Genomic DNA, 27,991 nt, shown 5'->3' on the forward strand with positions numbered 1-27,991 from the left:
TTTCCCAGATTACAAAATGAATAATCTAAATATTATGTATAATACAATGTATAAACATATCTATAGTATAAAATATTTAAATGTATTAAATATCTGAATAACTACAAAATAATAAATTCATTTTGAGTATAGAAATTTTGGAAATGACAGATAAACAAAAGGCAGACAGTAAAAATTACTTTTAATTCCATTATCCAGGAATGATCACTGTTCACATTATACTCAGTTCTTTTTGTATTTATGTGTTTGTGTGTCACTGTTTTCACCTAATTATTTACCTCCCCAGTCATTTTATTTTCAGGCCTTAAGGTTAATGTTTTATAAATTTAGGAGTATATTGATGATTGATTTTTTCATATACTTTTATATAACTCATACAAAATATAAAAACATTTTGTATGTTCTTTAATTGATATATCATATCACACACAGCAGTGGCAGCTGATCTTTGGCAGGTATGTACTATGAGCTGGGCACATTATTCTACTGTCCTCAACCCTCACAATAACCTGCTAGGTCAGTACTGTTAACTTGAGGAGACAAAGGCCTGAGAAGAGCAAGAACAGTTAATGTCACACAGGCACTAGTGCCCATGGCCCAGGACTGTCTGCTTATCTGTCTGTTGTCTTATACTCTTAAAACTATAATAGTGCCTCTTCTCAGGTAAATTTCTTGTCAGATTTACTAGGTCCCAGACAATCTAAGACATGAAATTAGGAGCAAATTGGCCATGCACACAAATTTGATATTCAGTTCTTGACAGAGGTGATTCAGAGTGTTTTCACATTTCAGAGGGATGGTGACACTACACCATCCAGGGATTTGCAGAGCCAGGGGAGAGAGTCCTGCCTGCTCCTACCTTATTGGAGGCGCAATGCACTTCTTTAAAGAAAGAAGATTTTCTCCACAGCCTTTAAAAAGTTTTTTTAATATGTTTTTGATAATGACCTCAGAATAGTATCCGAGGACCCAAATTGATGACTTTAAGGTTAGCTGATAACAGATTATATTTTGCTATCCATTATCATTGCCTATGGGCTCATTATGGGCTGACTTTGTATTTCCAGAAGAATGCCCACATACGGAAGGTTCACCTCCATCTCCTGGCACACTGCTTCTCCTTCATAGTGTCCCCATCCCTTCATTGTGCATTTTCCTTCCTCATGTCTGCTTCATCCTTCACCCTTCTTACCTGGATCCCACTTTACCATCTCTCTCTTTTCTTCTCTCTTTTAGTTTTCCATTCGCCATCCCCATTATCCTATGCCTTGACTCCCACTTTATCTTCCACTCTGACCTGCAATTCCTGTGCCAGGCAGTACTCAATTCAGGGCTCTATCCTTGAGTTTTCTCAGATTTTTCATTCTCTTTATTTAGCACTTAGCCCCTCAATGAAGTATGACTTTTGTCAGCCCAACAACTGCCTTGGCTTTGTAAGTAACTTCTTGGACATTCTTTAATGTTGCTTGCAGTACTTAGATAAAACTTTAGTTTCAAGAGTGAAGGGCATTTCTGTACCTTTAAGAAATATAGTGGAGGTAGCTGCATTTTATATTTTCCAGTCTTGTTGGCTGCATTTCATGAGGGGACTGTTTTGTTATTGGTGGAAAGACTCTTGTGAATAATCTGATTATGTTCACTCTTCAACCATTTGTTGTGCTTTGTACAAAGGCCTTTGACCAATAGAGTGATATCCAGTTCATTCTGCACTGACCAAGCTGCATCATTCCAGAGGAGGAACAGGTATGTTTCTTGAAATCTTGTTCCAGGGTCATTTAGTCTAGGAGAGATCATGTCTACATGGTGTCAGAGTTGATCTTGGAAGTAAACAAGGACAGTGGTAGTCATATAGAAACCTCCAAGACCAAAGCAGAAGGGAACTACCTAAAAAGACATGTTTACGGTGTTTGCTATGCCCACCACATATCAAGGCCAGAAGGAAGGCAGGGCTGGTTTATTTAGTCTTCTCATTTAGCTTCTTTTTAAAACAAACAAAGAAAAAAACAAACACAGCTAAGAGGATTCAATTTAAGAGGGCTTTTTCTTTTTTCCTGTACTTTTTCTGGTGTCTATTTTTCTTTACTTTTCTCCTTTTGCTTCTTATTTTTCTCCTTTCTGCCTAGTCTTTCCTTCTCTTTAATGCTTCTAAATGTCAAATCTAAATAAGTAAGAATGTGATATATAGCTATGATGGAAGGCACGTTTCAATATGTATGCACTGCCTGGTATAGAAGTACATTGAGGAAGCTTGTGCTTTTCCAGTTTATGTCAGGTGGTGGAAGTATTTGACTTTGTGGTAATGGAGTTTGGGGTTCACTGACTTGTTTCCTCTTTAGCTCTTCAGTGTTTATGCCTCCTTGCAACTAATGAACTCAGATTTGATGGAACAGGGTAGAGTCCACACTCATGCATCTGTGTACATTTTTTCTTTAGAGCTTGTATTTTGTCTTGAGTTGTGCTAGCATGACAGAAGGCATCTGGGCTAGGGCAGAGTTATGGGATGCCAAGGCATAGTCATGTTCACAGCAACTCTGGGAATTACTCCCCAAGTCTGTACTCATACACTTTCCAAGAATGGATCTATTTGGAGTTGTATTTAAACCTCGTCAAAGTCATTTGTTTTGGCTTCTTCAGTTGATTTATGTGGGGACTCTGATTGTTGGCTGCTGAAGTACAATCTGTACATGGAGATATAGGACTCATGCTGTAAATAGTGTGGCATATCGTAAACCATGGAAGAGTGAGTGCCTTCTTACATATTTTTGTTTAGTATGGAGAAGTGCAGAAGAACACAAATAAGACTGCTTCCTTATTTAGGTCCTCATGATATACTCAAGATCAGTGTCTTATATATGTTCCCTGGATCTCTCCATCGAAACAACTTTAAATTGGGAACCAGTGGTTACTAGTGGAGTTAGTAGAACAAAATCTGATGAGCCTTACTTATAGAGCCCACTAAGGACGCCCACGTAGTATTTACTTTTGCATAAACGTCATTTGGGCTAAAAGCAAACCAAACTCAGCAGATTCAGAAAAAACTCTTCACTTCCCCCCTCAACTGCCAGCTTGTACCAATAAGAGAGCTATTAACCTCTTTATCCAAGGAACTTAACTGCATCAAAGGGCAACCTTTGTTTTCCAAACATTTCCTTTCACCTTCCTGCTAATGGTTTTTCTCCCCTTTGTATCCTCAGACCCCTTACCCTTTCCTTAGATAAGTATTGTGTTGCCTCATTGTTTTTGGAATTTCCATGTCTGTGTGGAATCCCTATGTATGCTATTAAAATTGATTTTCACCCGTTTAAAAAAATCCATAATGGCATTTTTTAGCAATAGTCTAATAACTAATATAGTAATAATATCATTGCAGTAGTAAGTTAATTATAATGTAATGTTAGCAAAAAGAAGTTGTTGGAAAAACTTTGACTGAATTTTTTGTCACCCACTGCATATTTTCTAAGGAAATGTTTAAAATCTCTGATTCCACTGATTTTCAAAATAAGGACTGGGTAAGAAATTTGTTCCTAATGTAATGATAACTATTATGTAGCATTGCATGAACTAGAAAAATTACTCCAGTGGTCTACAAATTTTCACCAGTCTGACGATTCCTTAGTAATAGCAAGTGCTGCTGCTTGTATTGGTGACAGCTCTGCATGGACAAGACATAAAGAGACACAGGCTCAGGCTGTAAATTGCATTAGCTTTCTTATTTTCGTCAAGCCCGAATTCTTGTCCACAGAAACTTACTCTTTTAGGTCATTTGGCCTCTGCTGATTAAGTAACCAGACAGGCGCACACACGCATTCACATTAGTTAATGCTTTAGCCTCTGATGTGGAGGTGGATATCATCTTCTGCACAGATGATGCTCCAGTGTGCCTCTCCTGCCCTAGTACTCCTGCCTTTCATCTTCCTCCAAAAACAGCTTTCAGTTCTGACAGCTGCGTACAGAGAAGCCTTAGAGCCATGTGCTGATCCTCCTCTTCTGAGCAGACTTCTCAAACCAACAGCAGGTGCTGGCTACCCCACTTGCCCCTGGAGACTGGGAGGAGAGACGGTTCCAATTCTGGACACAGAATTCTGTTCTGTTCTGTTTTGCCCCAACAGATGGCCAGCATTTGGTCTTTAGTCATGTCACCTGGTGAACTGCAGTACTGTGTATAGTCTCTTATATGCTTTTCATTAAAAAGAGGCAGGAAAGGAGAACACAGTGCTGTATCAAAATAGCCAGTAGTTTCAGTGTTGGCAAAAGTGAAACACAAAACAAAAAAGAAAAAAGTGACAGAATGAACATAGCACATTTGCTAAAATGCTTAACTCTAATTCTCTGATCTTGATTTTATTTATTCTGTTTTTCTGGAAGATTACAAAGATTTAGCTACTCTAAGATTATTGAATAGATTTTATACATGTAATTTTTTCATTTTTCAAAAATGAGTTTGATAGAAATTTCCATTTTAACTTTCTCATTTGATATTCATATATGCACACTAGTATTTCTTCATCTCAGACAAGACTTTTGTCATTATCAGCTCCATTTAGCTACATAATGACAGGTCAATTCATTATTTAAATCATCCCCAAATAAATTTCTGTTACTTACATCATAAATTGCTTGTTATGTTATATGTAAATATTTTCTTTTCACCTAGAAAACATTTCAGAAGTCTTATGGTACTCAGATACAGAACTCTGGTAAAACTATCATAAGTTAAAATCTGAAGATTGAATCTGACTTACAAAAAACAGAAGCCCAGAGCAAATGATCTTCCTCTAGATTACTGCTGTAATCTCTATGGAGATTACAGTGACTCAAATTTTGTTCTCAAATGTAGTCAAAGTCTATTTTGGAAGTTGAGAGCAAGGGCCTTAGTTCTGCCTCCTGGAATGTAACAACTGTGTTGTTCGTATTTATTCATTCCATGAGTCTGATATACAGAAGGAAGCTGACAGGAAATGGGGTAAGGGTGAGGGGCATGTGAGGCCCAAAGGGAGGTTATTGTGGGCAGACCCACCAGGAGGCTGGCCACAATTGCTGCATAGCAGTCACTGATCACTGTGAGTTGTGAGATGATCCTGGGCCTCTGCTCAGAATCGTTTCCTAGATTGTGAGCAGAGTTGACACCCTTGATAAAACACTGACCTATTAACATACCTGTTATGTTATGTTAACTCCTTTAACTCCTTCCCACTCTGTGTGATGACATGAAATGACACTGATAATCAAAAAAAAATTTTTTTTAGTGTGGATGATGTTCAGGTAAGATATGAAGAAATTAACATGTTAAAGTGATTGAAGAACCAGGAGGTCAGTAAGTCTCAGGATTCATAGAAATCCATTCACCTAAATAGATGTGTTCATCTCATCTACTCTTGAGTATATAGACTTCCACCTAAAATTGCCAGCATGTGGAAAGCGAGGGATTGGCGCTGTGAATCCTTTGGCATCAGTGTTGGTACCTCCATTTCTTTGGATGATAGTGATAAAAAATGAGACTAGTGTACATCATTGGATAATGAAAGAACTGCTCTCTGGGAGTTGTTTGGTTCTTGGGTTCTATTTTCATACCTTGTACAATTAGTTGTGTTGACCTTGATGGGACCCACCTCAGGTGCTGGAGGGAAACATGAAACGTCTCTTGGCAATAACATTGAAGTAACTGCAAAATCATCCAACAAAATCTTAATGTTCCTAAAGCAGAACTTTGTCCAGTATTTACTCAGAACTTAAAAAAAAAAAATAGACTGGTTTTATATGTCTTTTAAACTGAGGCTAATTATTGGAATCCCCTGGTAAGAAGTACATTCCTGATAGGCTTTATTGAAGGCCTAACATAGTTGAATATTATCTGCACTGCTATTGATGGCTATGGAGACCTGGTTCCTGTATCTTACAGAGAACTTTAGTCTGGGGCACCTGAGTGGTTCCATTGGTTAAGCATCCAACTCTTGATTTTGGCTCATCTTATGATCTCAGTGCTATGAGACTGAGCCCAACATGGGGTTCCATGATGAGCATGGATTCTCTCTCTCTCTCTCTCTCCCCCCGCTCTCCCTCTTCCCCTCTCCCTATCTCCCTCTGTCTCTCCTTCCCTCCCCTGCTTATAAGCACATGCAGGAACATGGGCTCTCTCAAAAAAACAAAACAAAACAAAAACAAAGAATTTTGGTTTGCCCAATCCCATGCCATCATCATCCCCATTGGATTGGCTCACTTTGATGAGCCATGAATGGAAAACTTCTTTCCAAGTACTGAGGGATTATATTTCTCCTTACAAACAGAAAGTGTTTGCAGCAGTCTTTATTATATCTGAGTGGATTTTCTTGGATTCATGCCCAGCAAGTTTATTTTTGTGTGGAGTAGGCTGATTTTCTGATTTTCTAATTTTCTGTATATTTCTTGGTAGGGTTTACCAAGTTTATCTTTTCTGACAACTTCAGCTTGGTCAGAGTTTGAGTAAATGCATTGACGCCTTTAAAAAGCCATTATCTAAAGTTACCAAAGATCTTTATTGTGAACTCTTAGAGTCACAATTTATTTTTTATTTTTTTAATATTTTATTTATTTTTGATACAGAGAGAGACAGAGCATGAGAGGGGGAGGGGCAGAGAGAGAAGGAGACACAGAACCGGAAGCAGGCTCCAGGCTCTGAGCTAGCTGTCAGCATAGAGCCTGATGCGGGGCTCGAACCCACAAACGTGAGATCTGACCTGAGCCGAAGTCAGTCACTTAACCGACTGAGCCACCCAGGCGCCCCTAGAGTCACAATTTCTGCAGCAATCTTAGCTCATTCTGACTTGGGAATGGAAATAGGAACTGAGGTGTGTGTTTGTACCCCCAAAGCTCCAAACTGTTCTTTTAAAGTCTCCATTATTTTTTTGTAGTTCCAGAAGCTTTGCATTATAGATTCATTTATCATTGTCTTATGATTTGGAGTTTATGATGGTTTTCTAATTAAATGCTCATTTCCTAGTTACCACAATACCATTTCACACTGCTTAAACTACCAAGCTCCCCCAGTGTATTTTTGGATTGTGGATAATAGGTTGGAACCAGCAATATTGCAGGAAATAAATGATTTTAAGGCTACTAGCATAAAGATTAAAAACATCTCCTCAAGGTCAGTTTCCTCATCTTTTGAACACATACGAACACACATACTGTATATTCAGCTGTCTATATTTTGATATTGACTAATTGATGACAAAATCTTATGGTGTGTCTTATAAAAATGAGTCATTCTTGCATCTTCACAGTGGCCACTACTCAGCAACAAAAATAACAAACTATTGATACAGAAACTACTTGGATGGACCTTAAGGGCCATATGCTGAGTCAGAAAGCCAGTCTCAAAATGTTATATATGTTTGATTCCATTTACATAACAGTCTTAGCAAAATTACAGAAGTGGAGAACAGATTAGTTGTTGCCATGGGTTTGGGATGGAGGTGATGTATGGGTGGGTATGACCAAAAAAGTGGGGTTGGGGACCATAAGTGAGATCTTTGTGGTGATGGAATAGTTTGTACCTTGATTATGGTAGTTAGGTGAATAAGCACATGTGATAAAAAGGCATAGAACCACACACACACACACACACACACACACACACACACACACTGCACTAATGTCAGCTTCCTGATTTTGATATTTTACTATAATTATATAAAATGTAACCATTGGGGGGAGTCTGTGATATTTTTGCAATTTCCTGTGAACCTACAATTATTAATTTTTTTCCAAATGAGGCAGTAGTTACAAGGTGCCATAAGGAAAACAAACCTCTTCCTGATGTTGCTAATAAATGTGGTCATTGACTCTTAGAGCTGGAAAAGTCTTGATATAATATTCACACATAAATGTCAGAATAATGGAGCAGTACTAGCTTTTCTGTTGTGAAATTTTGCTGATGTGATAGAAGTTATTTAATGTTTAAAAACAATCAGGAAATCCATATCCAGGCCTTTAAGCTGGCAAAGAAAAACAAGCATTTCAGGTTCAAGTTATGGTAACGGCAACCTAGGAAAAACCCATACAGAAGTAAACCTCAACATATGGTCTGAAATTTATGTAAAATTGTCAGCCCCAAACCTAGTGAAGAGAGAAGGATTTATGCTTTAGTGCTTTTTTCTTCTTTCTATAGTGCTTTTCTTGATTTATCAAGTGGGAAGTCATTTCAGGAATATGCTGTTGTACCTTCTCTACTTTGTCTCTTCCCTTCCCCCTATGAAGTAAAACAAAGAAGGTACAGTCATAGAATACGAACTCCTAGAATCAAAAAGAGTGTGTCTTCATCACCTTCCTTTAGATATAAGAGTATGTACATCTCAGAGGGTAATACATTTAATATTATCTGTATTGCCATATCTGTATCTCTCATTGCCATATCTTAGTGTTTGCCATACAGTTCAATTGCTGACTCACTTGCCATAAAATTTAATAGTTAATTACCAACACCTTCAGTAGTCTTTAAATGAATGGGAACTGATTTATTCTTTAAAAACAGTGCAATTCAGTGAAAAGTTGCAGCAGTGATACAAAATTAATGGATTCTCTGAGTGTAATTTGAAGTATAGGCATAAAAGGATTTTAACGCAAGTACCTTAAAGGATATTCTTACAGAACTCATGATATCTATGGTAATAATATTGAAGAGTATACAGGCAGGTTTCCAATTATTCTTTGGAAATGACAGGGATCTGTTGGTGGGATGTTGGTAAAGGTACAGTGCCTTGAATTTTCTTCGCCAGGTTTTAACAGTGACCCAAATGCATTGCTCCAAGTGACTAGAAGATGGTGTAACATTTTTTTAATACCATAACTCTATGTGTGATCTAATTGTTCTGCTTTGCATCAAGACAATGTAATTTACAAAGTTTCCACTGTACAAAACTAATTAAAAGTATTTCAAAAGGACTTCACATTAACAAAGGATTTCCTGTGACATTCATTAAAGAGTGAACTCTTTCAGGGTGTGAAAGTAGATTTGTATAGATCATTAACAACCTGAAATCTTCTGGGAATAGAAGGATATAAAACTGTTGTTAGGAGGCAATGCCAAGTGAAGATCAGTCAAAAATGACATAAAGTATTTCTGAAACCTTTAGATGAATTGAGCAGAAAATATTTCAATTTATAAGCCATTTTGCAAGAACATATCAATTATATACATTTGCACACTGTCTATAAATTCTTTTAATATCATCATAAATAATAGCTGGAAGGATTTTCAATAGACAAAATAAATGTGTCTCTTTTTTATTTTATGGCTAACATTCTTGAAGGAGAGGTCAGTCCATTTATTTCTCCTCATTTGGGTCTTCAATTCTCTTCTCTGTCGAGATCAGTCTTGATTCAGTCCCACCAGGTCTCTACTGCTCAAACATTGAGATTTTTCTTTTATTAACCACATTCAACAATTATTTTTAATCCTTATATTAGTTGACTTCTCTCTAGCATTTGATAGCTTTAATCATATGAAACTTTTGGAAACAATTTCCTTTGGTTCTACTTATCCCATGTCCTCTGGTAAAATCTCCTTCATACCTTACCAGTCCTTCTCTGCCTTTTTTAAAAACTGGCTTCTCTTTCTTAGTCTACTCCCAAAGGGTGGCCTTCCCCCAAGGCTGCATCCTCAGCCCCCTGTCTTCCTCTACAGCCCTTGCTTGGTGATCTTGAAAGTGTCAGCACTTTTAATTATAATTCAGTATTCTTATCTCAGATATGTATATGTGGCCCTTCTCTTCTGAGCTTTTGGTCTGCTTTTCCAATCTGAGTATTTTATCTTACTTAATAAATCCCTGAGCCTCTCCCTGAATACCTGCTCTTATCCCACTAAGTTTTCAATCTCTTCCTAAGTTCTGCTTAATCCTTATTTCCCAGTTCATTCCTTCATTTCACAACCTTGAAGACTGCTCAAATCCAGAAACTTCTCTGTATCCCTATTGCCACTATTTTTTTCTAAGTCCTTAACATTTCTTACTGGATTGTTTCACCCATACCCTAACATGTATCCTATTCTTTCTCTTAACATCCACCCTCCTTATAAAGTCAGAATTATCTTTTTGTTTTAATTTAAATTTTTGTTAGTGTGCAGTGCAGTATTGGTTTCAGGAGTAGAATTCAGTGATTCATCACTAATACAGCACCCAGCATTTATCACAAGTACTCTCCTTAATACACATCCCCCTCCTAGCCCATCTCCCACTCACCTCCCTCCATCAACCCTCAGTTTGTTCTCTATCTTTAAGAATTTATCGCATAGACACTTTAACAATGCTTGTTTCCCCAATCCATGAACATGGAATGCTTTTCCATTTCTTTGTGTCTTCTTCATTTTCTTTAAGAATACACATCTTTTACCTCTTTAGTTAGGTTTATTCCTAGAAATCTTGTTTTTGGTGCAGTTGTGAATGGGATTGATCCCCTGACTACTTTTTCAGTTGTTTAGTTATTAGTGTATAGCAGAATTATCTTTCTAATTCACATCTGATTATCTCAGTCATGGTTCTTAAGATATTTTACCATCAGATCCCTGTCTACATTTCTGGATACATAAATTGGCTGCCATTCCAACACTAAATTATTGACATTTCCATCCTAAAATTTATTGACACTTTTCCTAGAATACCCTTTCTCTGACCTTATCCATCTGGTAAACTCCTGTTAATTGTCTTTGGTACAGTTTGTTTGTCATACATGTGACGTTTTCCCTGGTTCTTGCAACGATTTGTCACAAAGAGTCACAAGACTAATGCCTTCATTTTCCTTACTTCATCATCCTTGGCTTTCATCTTCTGCTTCTGAAAAATTATGCCTCATATCACCAGAGTAAGTGAGGTCTTTTTTGTGATTCCAACATTGGGAGTGAGTCACTCTTTCTATTTGGTACCCACATTGACCATGCAAAAAGGAGTGCCCTCCACTCCCACTTGTGTTACATTCTCTCCCAATTGATGTATTGACCGCTAGCAGAATTTGTCTCTTATTTCTTTAATAATAAGGCTCTATCCCAACCTTCCCTTTTCTTACAGATCCTCATTTCTACTCTAATGAGCCAGCTTAAACTCCTTGGGACTGGAATATGTTTTACTCTGAGTGGCTGGCACTGTGCTCTTCTTGAAAGTATTTCTTCCCTCCACATGATTAACCATTGTCCAGAACAAAACTTGTATAATGTATCTTCCTTTTTTCAAGGTATATAGTGTGAGGCATTACGGATAGGCCTTGGTATCTGATAGTGTAACAGTTTAAGTGTCTTACATCTGCAGACTCATTTTTGTGTCCATTTATTAGCATCTTCTGTGAATTCCTGGGCCCTCTTACTCCAGCAACATACCTTTGTGGGCTGTGGAGACCCAATTTAGGTCTCCTTTCTGCAACCTTCATATGTAAAAGAAAAATTGTACCAAATAAGTTAAATAGGTGAGGAAGATTTTATTCAAGACAATTGCATTAGGGTACAAACACTATTGTAATAGGAGAGAGCTTGAATTAAACTCTCCTGAAACAAAAGGAACGAGAGCTTTTCATTGCAGGGGTGAGCTAGTGGAAAAGTACTAGAGGGTATTAATGGAGATGTTGATACTGCGATTAGGTCATCTGTATTTCTAATCAGTGCTTATGAAGGCTTCTACCTTTCCACAGAGACTAGAGGATAGGGATGCTATCTTTCTTGATGATTGTATTTCATAGAGATAGCTTTCATATCCTGGAGAAAGACATTCCTGGGTTACAGTAGATTCTATCCCAAAGGAGCAAAGAGAAAATGATTATTTGCAAGTTTTCTAAGTAAATACTCTAGGAAAAGGAAGGTCAAAGGTCCATAGTTATGAAGAAATCTGCCTAAAGTTTGGTCAAGCAGTTTTAAGTTCATCTTGGTCAGATGGGTAAGCATAAACTAAAAGGTAAATATAATGACACATTTAACTTGCTTTCATGTGGCATTTTCTATTCCATCAATAACAATGAAATGGGTCATGCAGTAGGGCAGGTACCATTAGTAATGAAATTTATATACACTTTATTCTAATAATGTGCTACCATTGTGAATAATTTCCCTCTTAGGTCATGTCCTTTGAGGAGGAATGAAAAAGCACTTCAAAATGAATGCTTTGCAATTATCACTGTTTTCTTCCTTCTAACTCACTGTTTATTAAAGGTGAATTCATTTATCACACAGGCAAATGATTGTGGTTTGATTGATTTATATTATTGCTTTCTCTTTACTGTAGACGTTCCCATTAGAGTAAGTCTTTCTGCAATGCAGAAAATAATAATTTAGCACGCTAGCTGAGCTGTTTCTAATATAAGTAACTCATACTAAGCTAGAGTGCAGCTAAGTTAAAGAGAAAGGGAAGCAGTGAAGTAGTTGGTAAGACAACAAGAAGAGATCCTAAGTCAATACCACATCTTTATTATTATTGTTTTATTTTTCAATGTCACCATCTTTAAAGCATATACTTTCAAGGGTGAATCTTGACTATATCAGGTATTTTTCTTTTTTCACTTGCTTATTTAAAAAATAAGTATTTGACTTATTTTCCCATGCCTATTATGTAGCATAGGTTTCATAGATACAGATAGTGGTCCCAACGCAGTGATTTTTTTTTTATTATATTATAATTATCACTGTGACCTTACCTTACTATAGACAAAATTGCATGAAGTGGGGACAATAAAGGAACATAGCAATTGGGTCAGGGAGCAGAGTCAGTAAAGGTCAGTAAAGGCTGTCAGGGACAATTAATAACTTGAGCTCTTTAGAAAATACCGTTAATTGTTTTCTACTTTTATTTTTGTTTCCACTGACACCTTAGCTTACAACATCATTTCTTTCGTGCTCTACCGCTCCTACCCTAGACTACTTGTTCAAACCCCATCACAGTTGCCCTCTCCATTTTTGTCTCCACCGTAATCCAAGCCAGTTTGCACATCTCAGATGGACTACTACAGGAATATCCTTGCTGACATTCCAATTTTTATTGCCTCTCTACAATCTATACTTTATACAAAGTAACCGTTCAAAAATGTAAACCTGACCAAATTATTCTGCTTAGTACCTGCAAAACTCTCCTGTTGCTTTTCCATGTACTCAGACTAAATTTCAAACTTTTGTGGTCCTCAAAACCCAATAGATTCTAGACTCTGTCTACCTCATCCACCTAACATCTTACTCCTCTCCTCCTGGTCCACGTTCCTCTTGGCACACCATGCTTTCTGTTCCGTGAAACTGGCAAGCTTATTTCTGCCATGGGGGCTTTGCCCTTACTGTTCCCTCTCTTGGGACAGCTTTGCCACCAGATCGCTGTGTAGCAGGCTGTCTTGCTGTTCATCTCTCAGCACAAATATCCCTTCATCAGTGAGGATTTCCTGGCCACTCAATCTATGTCTGTCCCTTTCTCCCTATTCACCCTCTATTTATCACCTTCATCTGGTTTGAATCTCATTTTAATAGTTAAATTACATGAAATTCCTTGGGTTTTTTGTTTTGTTTTGTTTTGTTTTGTTTTGCTTGTCTACTGCTATGAAACGATAAGCTGCATGAGAGTAAGGATCTTCCCTGTCACCTGTACGGCTGTGGTACAAGCACCAAAAACACCCCCAGAGCATTGACATGCTCAATAAATATGTGAGTGAATTAATTAACTTACTAAATAAAAATCATGTACTAGCGTCTTACTATCTGTGAGATCCATTATAACATTTGAAATCATAAATGAATATTGCATGGTTCCATACCTCATGTAGCTTACTGGCTGGCTGGTTCTTTTATCTGGACATCTGGTTACCAAACCATATTTCAGGATAAAAATTTAACTTTTGTTTGGAAAAGCAAGATGAAATTGGTAAGATTTTATGGTTAGTTAAATGCTTTTGGTTCTCTAATTGTACCTTATTTTCCACTTCCCTTAAAATGTCTTTAGTAGTTGGTGGGAGCCATCAGAGATGTGTTAGCAAGATGGACAGTAGTGCAGCATGCTTAACAAGAGTAAATAAGACATCTTTTGGCAGAATCGATTGAAGTGTAAACAAACTGGAGGCAAAGAGACCAGCAGTTAGCAATTTTCTGTGATATGACAATCCAGAGATGACAGACTAAGGGTTTGAAAAGTAAGGTAGTAGTTTTCCTAAAGAAATATATTACACACACACACACACACACACACACACACACACACACGAACACAGTCATGCGGCCACAAGGAACTTTTTTCTTATACCTTTATCCTGAATTAAAGTTATCCTATTCTTCAAACCCAGGCTTTTTTTTTTTTTTTTTTAACTTTCACACTCATGAACTATCTCTTCCTGTGGTTACCATTTTAGGAATAGATTTTTGGATCTATTTTACTATTCTTAGATACTTCAAAGCATGCTTAAAATCTCTATAAATCCTCAAAATATTTCATATTTTTGGCAGAGTTCAAACATTCATACTTGAATTTGGCCACCACTGGTCTTTACTCTTATGAATTATTGCCATGCTATTTATTAGACGTTCTTAACAGATTAGCATAATTGGCCTTATTTTCTTTGTAAATATTTCACTCCTACCTACCCCCCCCACCCAATTCACACACCAGATTGAAACATACTTGTTGCAGAGATGTCTTACCATACAAATCGTGTCTAGCCTTATGACATTTTGTTTATATATCTCATTCATATCTTTTGGTTTTGCCATATGCCATAGTTCCACGGGTGCCAAAGTGCTAAAATACATTGGTTGTAATTCAATCCTCACTTTATTTGAATTCTTAAAATATTTGATGTTGATGACCACTCTGTCCTTGAAACATTGGTTTCCATTGGTTTCTATGACATAACATCCTCTGTTTTCTTTTTTCCTTGCCTCTTAGTCTCCGTCTTGTCTACTGGAATATTCTCCACTTGGCCATTAAATAACACTTTCCAAAGCCTAGGTCCTCTTCCCTGCTAATTCTGCATGCTCTCCCAGCCATTACCTTCATTCCCACATTTTTGGCCAGTAAGATCCTCTTAAAGTTAGTGCCTGAATCCTTTTGACATGATCCTGCTAGTCTCTGAATGCTTCCTTGCTATCTAGTTTGTAAAGATATTCTAGTGTCTCCTTATATTACCTGTTCTAGACCTGCAATAGCCATTTCTCCAGGAAGTCCTGGTTTCTTTTATTGGGAAATGGAATTTCAGGACCATAATTTGGGCTCAAGACTATGTCGTTCCATTTCATCTCTTGTATTTTACATCTGTGTTTCCTTTCTTTTACATTGATGATCTTGGTTCTACAGGTCGCAGGGAATGTTAGAATTAGAACACCCCACATTACAAACACAGCAGCCTCAGAATAACAATTCTAACACTCTCACCATCAATATGATATATATATATATATATATGTATATATATATATATATATACTTCTTTTGATTTAGGAAACGTTAGTGAGAATGCTAATGAGTGTGCATGTATACTCTAATCCATCAAGAAAGTTACAGACTTCTGTATTATTTATTTGTAAATGTAACAGCCTAATAGGAATGATTTTTCCTCAGTTTCCCCTTCTTTATAGTTGAGGTTGTCAGTGGTTTCCAAGAGAAGTCTTTTGGGGATTCCACACTCAACAGGCAGATTGGTATAATTAGGCTCAGTGAATTTGCACTGTGAGGTGGTGCCAGGTGGAGGCTAGAGGTGACGCCTCTACTGCTCATTATTTTTACTCCACTTCCAGTAAAGGGAACTTCCAGACTTGTGAAAAGATTTGAACCATTGGGGATGAGTGATTCTCCTTTATATGTTTACATACAATTAATATAGTACCGATTTTCTGTTTCCTGCTAAAATATATTATAATGGCTAATCCTTTGAAAGCCACTTGGAGAGGATCTTAATCATTGTTCAAATAGGGATGGAGGAGTGTTTGTAATAGATCTAGGATAGAAAAGGGGTTTCATGGATTCATTTGGAATAACATGTAAGTGTTCATCCTTTTGGAGAAAAAGTGAAGTTGAAAGCTATTTCAGTGGGGATTAGAAACTGGTTCTCGCTCTGGCAGCATCCCAAGTTTCCAGCCCATGAATGATTCCAACTCAGTTTCCTTTTTAATATTTAATTTTTAAAGAGCAGCTTTAGGTTCTAAACAAGATTGAGAGGAAGGTATAGAGATTTCCCTATACCTTGGTTTCATTGTGTAAACTTTACTTTGTACAAAGAAATCTTAACATTTGCAGGAAATTAATGGGGAAAAAAGGTAAGGTCTTTTGAGCTTTTGTGCGGTTGGGTTTGGGGCAGCCAATCTCAAATCTAACTCTGAAAGCATTAACGAGGAAGGAAAGAAATTTGATAGTGGAAATCACATTACATACATTTATGATGTGATGTAATACTGAGAAGGCTGATGTGTGGTATGCGGGATGTAAAGGATGACCTCTGCTTCTGTTTAACGCGACGTCACCGGCCGGGCACTCTTCCTTCTTAGCCGCCTCTACCCCTGAAGAGTATGAAAGGTAAGGAAATGTGAGGGGCGCCTGGGCGGCTCAGTGGGTTCAGCATCTGACTTCAGCTCAGGTCATCATCTCATGGTTTGTGAGTTCGAGCCCTACGTCGGGCTCTGTGCTGACGGCTCAGAGCCTGCTTCCGATTCTGGGTCTCCCTCTCTCTCTCTGCCCCTCTCCCACTCATGCCTTTATCGCTTTCTCTTTCTCTCAAAAATAAATAAACATTAAAAATATTAAAAAAAAATAAAGAAATGTGGAGCAGGAAAAACTAGAGTCAAGGAAACGTGGAGATTCAATTAATAGAAAAGGAGCTAAATACGTACAACTTGGATTATATCAGTTTACAAAAGGATGTAACCTACAAATAATGAAAAGTAGCAAAAAAGTGTAACAAAAGCAGGGAAGATTTATGTGATGTTGTAGTGGTTTATGACTAAAAGGAATAAAATGCAATTAAGGTTTGGGGAGTTTAGTTTAAAAGTATCTTATTACTTGCCAATAATGATAACTTGGAAGAAATACTTTTTGTTGTTTGTGTGCATTCAAACTGTCCATTTGCACCCTGCATGCATACTGGCCAAGAAAATGGAGATATTTCATCTCCTGCATGTGAGCTGATCTGCATTAAATAGTAGGTTTATGAAAGGTTTGAATGGGGAGAATGAGAAGGCAAACCTTAAACTTGACAATTTATTGTATTACATTATCCTCTGATTTAAGTAACTTATTTTGAATAGCTCGGTCTTTATCAAATGAATATTCAGTTTCAGTCTTTTGAATTTCTTCTGCCACATTTCCTTTCTAAAGTGACGTCTAATGGTATGGGTGACAGGGCTTACATGATCTCCTAGCAGGACAAATTGGGATCATATCACCAACCCCATCCTCTGGACCTAACTGGAACCTTGCTGGCAGTGGCTGGTATTGTTTCCTTGTGACACTGGTGGCTGATGAAATCTGTCTGGCCAAGACTTGCATTGTGGGTGCCATGAAAGCACTTACAGCAGATACGCCTCATCCCAACTATTTGCCTTTGCTCACCAAGTCCCTACACACTGTACTTATTTTGTCCCACCTCTAAACCTATTTGCACCTTCTCATCTTCTCCCTGGGGCATATGGAAAATTCTGGATTCCCTGTATTCTCTAACAGAGAACGTGGGTGGTTTGAGGCTCTACTCTTCTCACCCACTGAACCACTTTCTTCCACTTGTGTTTTTGCTGTTTGTTGTACAGTGTTGGCATGAACACGTGAAGAACTTCGTCAGATAACATTCACAAAAGTGTGCCACTAACCAGACTTCCCTGTGTTTTAGAGCTCCCAGTACACACCCGAATGTTTGCATAATGCCCTGCCCCTCCCCAGCATGGGAAGGTTAAGGACCTGTGCATCTGACCTTTCACTCTTGCCTGTAACTTCTGCTCCCACAGTCCACCAGCCCAGATCTGGCAGCCTTTCATTCCCTCCTCTAATCCTACAGCCACTTCCTGGCCCATATCTTGTCTCCATCCCAGGGTACAGTTTCCCTGTCCCCTTCCTTGATATTATGATGTCAGAATATATGTGAGAAAACATAATCTGTTGGGAAGAGAGTGAAAACACATGGGCAATATTTTTTAACTATTAACTGTGTTACAATAATAAAAAAATATTACATTTTTTCTGGTGTAAAAGGTTGTATAAAGCTTCTTTGAATTTAAAGCTGCTTCTATCCCATCCACTATCCTTTCTCTCTTCTGTCCATTTCTTAGATCACTGTCATAAACTGTACAACTCAGCACTTAGATTGCATTTGCTTCCTCCCTCTGGTGGCTGCCATCACCCTCACCTCTGGATTCCTCAACTCTTTCTGTCCTTTGTGACTTTACCAAATTACAGAATGGTTTCACACCCAAAACTATTAATACTAATGGACCAGTCTTGGAACACAGCCTTTCCTTTCAGCTTTCTCACATGACCACTGTTAAAATACTCTTCCTTTTTCAGCCTTTGCTTCTGTGTTCCCTTCTTGCCTATTGGCTTCCCCACCCCTTTCCTTTCTCATTCCTCGTAAATTCCATGAACCACACCTTCCATACTGCCTTGAAAATATCCTCAACTCCCCATCAATCTTCATTTCACCTGCCTGACCAAATCCCATTTTGTATCAACTAGTCCATTTTCCATGGTGCAGCCTGGATTTCTGACTGCAAGGCACAGTGCCCAACATATGATAATTGCCTAATGTCTACTGAATGAATAAAAGCCTGTGGAATGCAAACAGGGTAGTGCTTAAGATCCTGAAATTTAGATAGGACATAGACACCAATTCATACTGTAGCATCCTGAGCATATTAATAAGTCTGTGTGTTTCGATCTCTTCACTATTAAGATAAAGATCATAGTAGTATCTATTGTATGTGAGGATTCAAAGGCACAATAAGGACAAACCGTTTGGTGAGGGGCTGGCACATGGTTCTCTCATGGCATTTTAGCCCCTGTGTAATTGTTGAAGCAGAATGAACTAGTCGCCTACACTTACACCAGAGTTTGCGTTTTTTTTACCCATGGTTTCAGTAGTCCAAAGAGCTATGATTGGACTGGCTAGGGGAAGAAGGAGCAAACAAGGAGCTGTAGTTAGATGGATGTGAGATCACAGCAAGCAGGAGGTGAGAGTATGTGTCAGCAGCTAATGAAATTATTGTAATGTTTTAATGACACTGTTTCTCGCTAAAAACCTAATGAATATGAACACAAAAAACTTGTTACCATACAAGTAAATTCACAGAAAAAACAATCATCCTCATTTTTGCTAAGATCACATTTTAGATTTTGCTTGTGCTTATACGTTGTTCTTGCTTCATTTTTCCCTCTCTTAATCACCATTCTTCCTTGTGTGGTTTCCCAAGTTTTCCTACAACGACACTGGTCCTCTAAATATGCCATAAAAGTTCATCTAAGCTCTGTTTTTGAGACTTCAACAAAGATACAGAACCAAGTGGACACTAATATCCACATGTTATTGGAGTTTCCTTACTGCTTGTTTAATGGAACGTCATCTCTTTCTCTTTCTCCATTCTTTAATCATCCTTTTAGATATCCTAGGAAGTCTTCTGTGAGGATCACCCTACCCACAATCCCTTAAGAGGGCATGGGATGTATCTTTTCTACCCTAGGATCCTGTTCCCAGTCATAATGTCTGGCCCATAGACAGCCTTAAGGGTGTGAGAGTATGTGTGTGGGTGTGTGTTTGTGTGTGTGCATGCGCACATGTGTATGAATGTGTGTGTTGCTATTGAATTAACTTAAACGATGGGTAATTTGGGTTTTTTTTTTGTTTTTTTGTTTTTTTTTTACTTTTTTTTAATGTTTTGTTTATTTTTGATACAGAGAGAGACAGAGTATGAGAGGGGGAGGGTCAGAGAGAGAAGGAGACACAGAACCGGAAGCAGGCTCCAGGCTTTGAGCTAGCTGTCAGCACAGAGCCTGACGCGGGGCTTGAACCCATGAACGTGAGATCTGACCTGAGCCGAAGCCGGAGGCTTAACTGACTGAGCCACCCAGTCGCCCCACGATGGGTAATTTGGCATAAAGGTCAGATATCCACAGATGTGATGGAAATTTGTGTTACAACTTATGATTTCTGAATTTCTTTGCTTTAATTCTGCCAAGGAGTTTATTAGCCAAATTCTTCATTGGGTCTTTTAAAAGTATTTTATGGTCCACTGTTGTTTTCTTTCTGCTATTCCCCTCCTTTTCTTCTTCTCCATCTTCCATTTATGTTATTTTATAGAGCTGGGAGCAACATATACATGCCTCTAATGGTTTTCAGCATTTTCATAAATATTAACTAATCACTTAACATATTGTGCTTCCAACAAACAGAATGTGATACCCACAATAATAACCCAAAAGGTAGATTTTACCTCGCCAGTTTGTAGGGGAGAAAACTAAAGTGCTAAGAGGTTAAATAAATTTTCCAAGGACATACAGCTGTTAAGGGGAAGGAACCTAGATTTGAAAAATATATTTTGGTACTGTAAATCTTCTTGAGAGGTGACAGCTTACATAAATTCATATAAAACTTACACTTGATCTAACATATTCACGTCATGTATTATGCCAATGGTTGCAAATTAGAAATTAGGTGATGTTACATATTTGACTTTTTGCAATTAAGATAATTAATTATTTGGAAATGTTGTAAATAAAATGTGTTCAAGTATTTCAACAAAGTTGCACTGTGTCTGAGTGCCAGTTTGAAAGAATGAAAATAAATCTCTCTAATAGGAAAGGTACCTTTGTTACAAAGGGGGAGTTGTGAGTATATCCTCAGAGTCCAGAGAAAATTTTTAAACAAGCCATGGTTTTAAAAAGGTTTTAAGTAATTTCTCTGTATAATCCTTGTACCTGTACACAGTGTTTATGAAATACTTGGCAATAAGAGAATTAATTTGCCAGGGCCATCCACACCCGATCATTAGACTATGTACATCACCTTTCTCACTGATTTACTCAGGTATGACTTAGGAGACCACAGTTTCCACTTAATCATCAGTATCCATCGAAAGGATTGTCTTTCCAGGAAGGCACACAAGTACCATGCCTATTTCTGTGCTTCCCTGAGTCAGGAGTCCTTAGGAAGGGCTGCCTCACTATGATTCACCCTTCTATAAGCCTAGAAATTTTGTCATGTTGGACACATTATTGTGTAAATAAATTTTACGACTGTTTTTCTGCACTAATAGTCATTTAAGATTTTCATTAAATATATATATGTCTATGTATATATTCCCAAGATTCTCTTTATATATGTATAATGTACATATGTGTATGTAAACATACACATAAACACACACACAACACACATATGGAAAACCAAAGTTGTTCAGAAAAAGGCAGTCTTTATGAGTAATTGTCATATTCCTACACCAATTATATAGAAATACAAGATTTCATAGAGTTCACCTTATTTGTTAGGGATGCAAAGATGTATTGGATGATTAAAGATTATTTTTCTTTATTTAATTTTTAGTTTCACAAATAGCACATATATTTATTCTCCTCATAAAGAAATTAAAAAGTGTATAGATAGATTTACCAAAATTTTTTCTGGTACTTTTCCTATTCCAGAATCCAGAGAAATTAGTGTTGCCTCTTTGGAATGTATCCTTCTACCTTTTTTTTTTTAATGTGTGTTTATATATATGTACATTTAATTTGGTTTTCTGTATCTGTATTTTTATTTTTGTTATTGTTTTTAAATTACAGTATGGTTAGCATACAAGTTATGTTAGTTTCAGGTAGTATAATATAGTGATTCAATAATCCTGTACATCACACAGCACTCACTGCAACAAGTATAGTTGTCACCATACAAAGTTATTGTAATATTATTGACTGTACTCCCTATGGTGTACTTTTCATCCCTATGACTTATTTATTTCATAACTGGAAGTTTGTACCTCTTGATCCCTTTTACCTATTTTGCGCATCCCCCCACCTCTCTCCCTGCTGGCAACTACCAGTTTGTCCTTTGTGTTTTTTTTTAAGTTAATTTATTTATTTTGAGAGAGTGTGTGTGTAAGAGTGCGAGCAGGGCAGAGGCAGAGAGAGAGTGAGAGAGAATCCCAAGCTGGCTCCATGCTGTCAGTGTGGAGCCCCATGGGCTCTCACACCATGAGATATGACCTGAGCTGAAACCAAGAGTCGAATACTCAACCAACTGAGCCACCCAAGCGCCCCAGTTTGTTCTTTGTATTTATGAATGTGTTTGTCCATTTGTTTTGTTTTTTAGATTCCACATAAGTGAAATCACATAGTATTTGTTTTTCTCTGTCTGACTTACTTCACTTAGCATAATACCATCTAGGTCCATCCATGTTGTCACAAGTGGCAAAATTTCATTTTATATGTATATACCTATACACACACACACACACACACACACACACACACAGACCACATATTCTTTATTCATTCATTTGTTGATGGACTCTTAAGTTGCTTCCATATCTTAGCTCTTGTAAGCAATGCTGCAATAAACATAAAAGTGTCAAATTAGTGTTTTTGTTTTCTTTGGGTAAATATCCAAAGTGGAATTACTGGATTGGGTGGTGTTTCTATTTTTAATTGAGGAACTTCCATACCATTTTCCATAATGACTGTACCAATTTACATTCCCACCATCAGTGCACAAGGGTTCCCTTTTCTCCACATCCTTGCCAATACTTGTTTCTTGTCTTTTTGATACTAGCCATTCTGACTGGTATGAGGTGATACTCAATGTGGTTTTGATTTAAAAGAAACTATCAACAAAATGAAAAGGAACCATTATTGAATGGAAGAAGATATTTGCAAGTGATATATCCAGTAAGGGCTAATATCCAAAATACATAAAAACTCATACAATTCAATACCAAAACCAAATAACCCAATTAAAAAATGGGCAGAGGGCTCAAATAGACACTTTTCCAAAGAAGACTTACAGATGGCCAACAGATGCATGAGAAGACGTTTGGCATCACTCATCATCAGGGAAATCTATATGTATTTTTAATATGAGTGTTATATGCATGTGTTTTTCTGCAACTCTTTTGTCGTTCTGTGTACCTACAGACTCTCTGTACCATGTCATATACTCTTATGTCATTAATTGTAATAGCTGCATGGTATCTTACCAGTTTAGAATAAAATTCAAAATTTTTACCTGATATAATTCATGGGGTATGGCTGCCTCATTTCACTATCCTCCTTACTCTCTTCTTTCCAGGCATTTAATGTGTCTTAATGTTTTTGAACACGGTCTCACCTATGTCTCCTGACTGAAAGCTTCCACTCCTAGATATTTTCTTGGCTTATTCCCTTGCTTTATTGAAGTCTCCGTGCCTATTCCTCTCCATCTTCCACATCCTCCCTTTCAGAGTCTCTCCCTCCCTTCCACCCTCTCTATTCCTGCCTCTCTCTTTCTCTCCCTGTCTCTACCTCTGTCTCTCTCATCCCTATCTCTGTCTCTTTAGCTATATCACTTTGTCTTCTCTTAACCTTTTTTTTTTTTTTTTTTGTAACACCACTATCTGGATGTGATAGATTTATTTCTTTATTGTCTGTGTTCCTCCACTACAATGTAGAATTTACTTTTGGAGTTTGTTCACTGATATAGCCCCAGGACCTAGAACAGTGGCTTGTGCATTATTTCGTGTTCAAAAAATGTTTGTAAATGGATGAGTGACTAGCATGGAAATTTATTTAGTTTATTTAACTGTTCTGATGGAACAGTTTAGGTGGTTTCCAAGTGTAATACACTATGAGAAGCAACTCACAGTGAGTTTTCTTTTATATGTCTTTATACCTATATGCAAGGATGTGTCTAGGGTGGATTCTTATAAGAAAAATCTGTGGGTCAAAATATATACACACTTAATTTTAAGACAAGAAAAAAATAGCCCTCCAGAAAGGTTACACCAGTGTATACTCTCCATTATGGGAGTATCTATTTCCTCAGATCCTTGCCAACATTATGTGTGAGAGAACTTTTTAATGTCTCTCTAGCTATTGGGCAAAACTGTAATTTTTAAACGAAAGGTGAAAGAGAAGGTATGATTGAGTGGTCACCTATCAGTTTCTGCCTTGAAATTCATTTACTTCCTTTAAAATGTTATCATTCTTTTACTTTTTTCTTGATTTATAAGCCAATTTGATGAAAAAGTCTAGCACATTGTTGACTGATAGAAGAGATAAGGGTATCTTTCTCTTATTCCTGGCTTTTGTTTTTACCAGCAAATACGACAATTGCTCTTGTTTTCTTGTAGCTTCATACTGAGTCAAGAATGTTTCTTAGTTTCCTATGTATCCTTAATTTACTATAAATTTTGTTTTTGTTTTAATTGAAAGGAGAATTGGATTTTATTGCTTGAGGTCCTCCCGTAGGGTTTTTTCCCCTCCTTTTGTCCATTATTGTAGTGAATTGCATTGATACATTTTTTAAATGTTGAAACTGTTGCATTCCTGGGATAAATGACCTACTTAGTCATGATGGAATCGATTTGTTTCTATTTTTATTTAGAATTTTTACTACATGTTTCTAAGTAAGATTGACTTTTTGTTTTTATATTGACTTGTCTGGCCTGGGTTTAGGAGTTTATTTTACCATTATGAAAGTATTACAATAGCTTTTTCACTTTTTCATGTTATGGAACAGTTGCTATAATCTGGGAATTATCTCCTTCTTGAAGGATGTAGAAATTAACTTACTAAACTCTTAACAGCCAACTTTTGGGGGGGATTGATATTTTCCATCTCTTCTACTGTTTTTGAATTTTTTTAATGTTTCTGATTTTTTTGGTGCCAATTTTGGTAATATATTTTCCTAAAGAGATTATTTGCCTAGGTTTTCAAAGTTATTATATACACCTCCTCATAAGTGTTAGTTTTTCATTTTTAATAAATCTCTTAACTATTTTAAAGTTCCCTTTTTATTCCTTATTTTTTCTCACCCCCATTTAACAGACTTGCCAAACCATCTGGATTTCTTTTTTATGTTTTTATTTATTTACTTTTATAAAAAAATTTTAATGTATTTTCTTTATTTTTGAGAGACAGAGAGAGGCAGCATGAGCAGGGGAGGGTCAAAGAGAGCAGGAGACACAAAATTGGAAGCAGGCTCCAGGCTCTGAACTAGCTGTCAGCACAGAGCCCGATGCAGGGCTCAAACTTGAGCTGTGAGATCATGACCTGAGCCGAAGTCATACGCTAAACAGATTGAGCCACCAAGGCGCCCCCAAACCATCTGGATTTTAAGTAAATAGCCCTGTGTTTAAGTGCAAGCCACTAATTTGATATATTTTTTAAAAAATACTGAATTGGCCAGGCAAAACATGGCCATGGGCCAAACTTGAGCTGATAGTGATTGAAAATTATATTTCCATTTTCCATCCTTCTAGATGAACACCTTCATTTTTAAAAACCGTTTAAACTTCACTTCCAATGAGAGTTGGTAGCTATATCTTCTCCAGAGCAAGACCAAGATCTGAGAGCACTTTACTTTCCTTCTTCCTTGCTTTCATTGACACTTCCCATGTTGATAGCTCCTGGGATTTAAATTCCAAGTAATTACTGCATGTTTAAAATTTTACAATTAATACTTATACGTACTTATCCATACAATTTACTGTTTTCTTGACTCACTGCTACTTCTGTGTTCAGTTACTGCTGATACTTATTTTTTATTTTACTTTAGTAGCTCCTCTAGTAATTCTTTCAGATAGTGTCTGAAAATGATAAACTTGGTGTTTCACATACCTGGAAAGGTCTTTATTTTGCACTCACATATGAATTAGGAGTACTACAACTTAGGAGTATAGAATTTTAGAGTTATAAAGTAGTACATCTCATAACTTTAAATATGTAGTTCTACTGTCTTTTGTGTCAAATTTTATTGAAAATTTTGTTTAATATTTTATTTTGGTTTCTTCAAGTGTTTGCACTAGAAGCCTAGTATATTTTTTCTTGATTCTTGGTGTTCCCAGACAGTGATCTGTGTCTGCTTCTCCACCTCTGATCTTTCTCCTCCCTTTGATTGTGAGGGCTAAAGTCTTTATTTAGGTTTGAGAAGTGTTGTAAATTATGGAAGCATTTCCTCCAGTTTGTTGATCTGTTCTCTATTTCTGAGACTACTGCATAAATGTTTAAGGATTTATATCTCTTCTCCAGGTTTCTGTGTTTTTCTTTCAAGCTTTCATTTTCTTTTCCTTGTTTTGATATATTTTAGTATATTTTTCATGGCCAGCTTTCCAGCTCACTTTTTCCCTCTCTTTTTTATTGAGGTATAATTTATATACTTAAAAGTTCACAGATTCCAGGTGCTTAACATTGATTAAGATACAGTTCCATAATTCTAAAAAGTCCTCTTGAGCCTTTTTCCAGGCAATCCTTACTCTCCACAGAAGATAGCCATTATTTTGATAGCTCTATCACCATTTTTGAACTTCATGAAAATGAAACTATATAGCACATACTCTTTTGTGTTTGATTTCTTTCATCTAATATGTCTGTGAGATTTTTTTTCATGATGATGTCTGTCTCAATAGCTTTTGGCTTTCTGAGAAGTATGCCACTGCATGAACATATTACAGTTTGTTTATCCATACTCTTGTTGGTGGACATATGGACTATAATGAAAAAGCTACTAAGACATTCTTATATAAGTATTTCACAGATATGCACACTTATTTTTCTTGGAACTAATCATCACTTGCATATCTTTTGTTCCCTATCCTATCCAGTTTTTAATTTTAAATAAATCTTTTATTTTTTCCTTTCTGAGATCTCTTGTTCATTTTCTATGTGAGCGTGGTATAAGATACTTCTAAATCACTCAGTAGGTGATGTGTTCCATTAAATATGTTACTTTCTATTGTTCTACTTTCTGTGTACTTGGATACATACTTCATCTATGTTTATTTGGGCCTCTATTTCATACAGTATTTTTATGTTGTGTTTTCACCTTTCTGAGTGGTGGACCTGTTCACAGCATTTTGTGCTTTCCCACCCGTGATTGTTAGAAAGTGGCAGGAGATGCTTGAGAATGAGGTGTCCCCATTTCTGGGCTGGGAGGGAGCTCTGAGGACTTTGCCTGCCCAGGCCTAGTCAAATCACCCTGGAGTCAGTCACCTCTGGTTACTTCTTCTGGGCACAAGTGAGGCTTGGGGGTTCGGGGTAGGTATGTTTGGCTGTGGGCAAGCACAGGATTGGTGATGTAGCCAACCACTTTTAGTTTCCTGGGCCACCTCTCCTCTTCCAGTGGGCTGTTTAGCCACCTCCTACTCCTCATCCCCAGTTTTAATGCTTTTGCAGCTGTCCTCAATCCTTTTTGTTTTTTCCCCAACAGTCTGAATTCTATTAATTATTTTTGTTCACTTACATCATGCCTTTTTTTCCACCAGCCTTGTGAAGGTTTCACTTTTGAAATATATTTGTGCCATTTTCTATGGGTTACGAGTGGGATGGGAAGCTTCGATGAGACCTTACTCCGCCATCTTGATCCCACCCTTCCTTAATGAGTTCAGTCATAGTAATAACTTCTCCATCACAAGTATAGGTAAACATTAGAGATGTTAAGGCTGAAAAATCTATACTCATTTCTAAAAAAATTATGATTTTTGGCCATTTTTCTGTTATCATTTACTTGTTCTTCACAATCACAAGAGTTTGATCTCTTTTAACCTTCAAATGCTGTAAGCAATGTGATCTTAAAATTAAGCATGCGCGTTTCTGTTCTTTTGCCATAGACAACATTTTGCTAGATTGAAATTAATAGTTTTAAATAAAAAATCTCCACTTGATTGAATTGCAATTTCCCAGGAGATATGTTCACTTAGCCCAAAATATACTATAGGAAAGTTATCTTTTATCTATTTAATTTTCATTAAGATTTTAACACATGGATGATTAACTCTGAGAAACTAGATTTGCACATACAACACATGAAGCTCCATGAGTAATGAGGTATTTGAATCTTAGGGATGTGGGCCGTA

General features: G+C 37.0%; 1 protein-coding gene across 3 annotated transcripts in view; it reads left to right on the forward strand.

Annotated features, from left to right (window-relative positions):
- Window positions 1-27,991, forward strand: part of CAMK4 (calcium/calmodulin dependent protein kinase IV) — a 209,398-nt gene that overhangs the window by 20,738 nt on the left and 160,669 nt on the right. For 2 of the 3 annotated variants that reach the window (XM_029942690.1, XM_029942692.1), the window contains exon 2: window positions 1,672-1,743. The exons of the other annotated variant lie outside the window; for it this stretch is intronic. In XM_029942690.1, the coding sequence (XP_029798550.1) occupies window positions 1,672-1,743 (72 nt within the window). The remainder of the gene's footprint in view (window positions 1-1,671; window positions 1,744-27,991) is intronic. 3 annotated transcript variants of the gene reach the window in all.

The sequence above is a fragment of the Suricata suricatta genome, chromosome 6 (genome assembly GCF_006229205.1).
Source record: "Suricata suricatta isolate VVHF042 chromosome 6, meerkat_22Aug2017_6uvM2_HiC, whole genome shotgun sequence".
In the NCBI taxonomy this organism is placed as follows: domain Eukaryota; kingdom Metazoa; phylum Chordata; class Mammalia; order Carnivora; family Herpestidae; genus Suricata; species Suricata suricatta.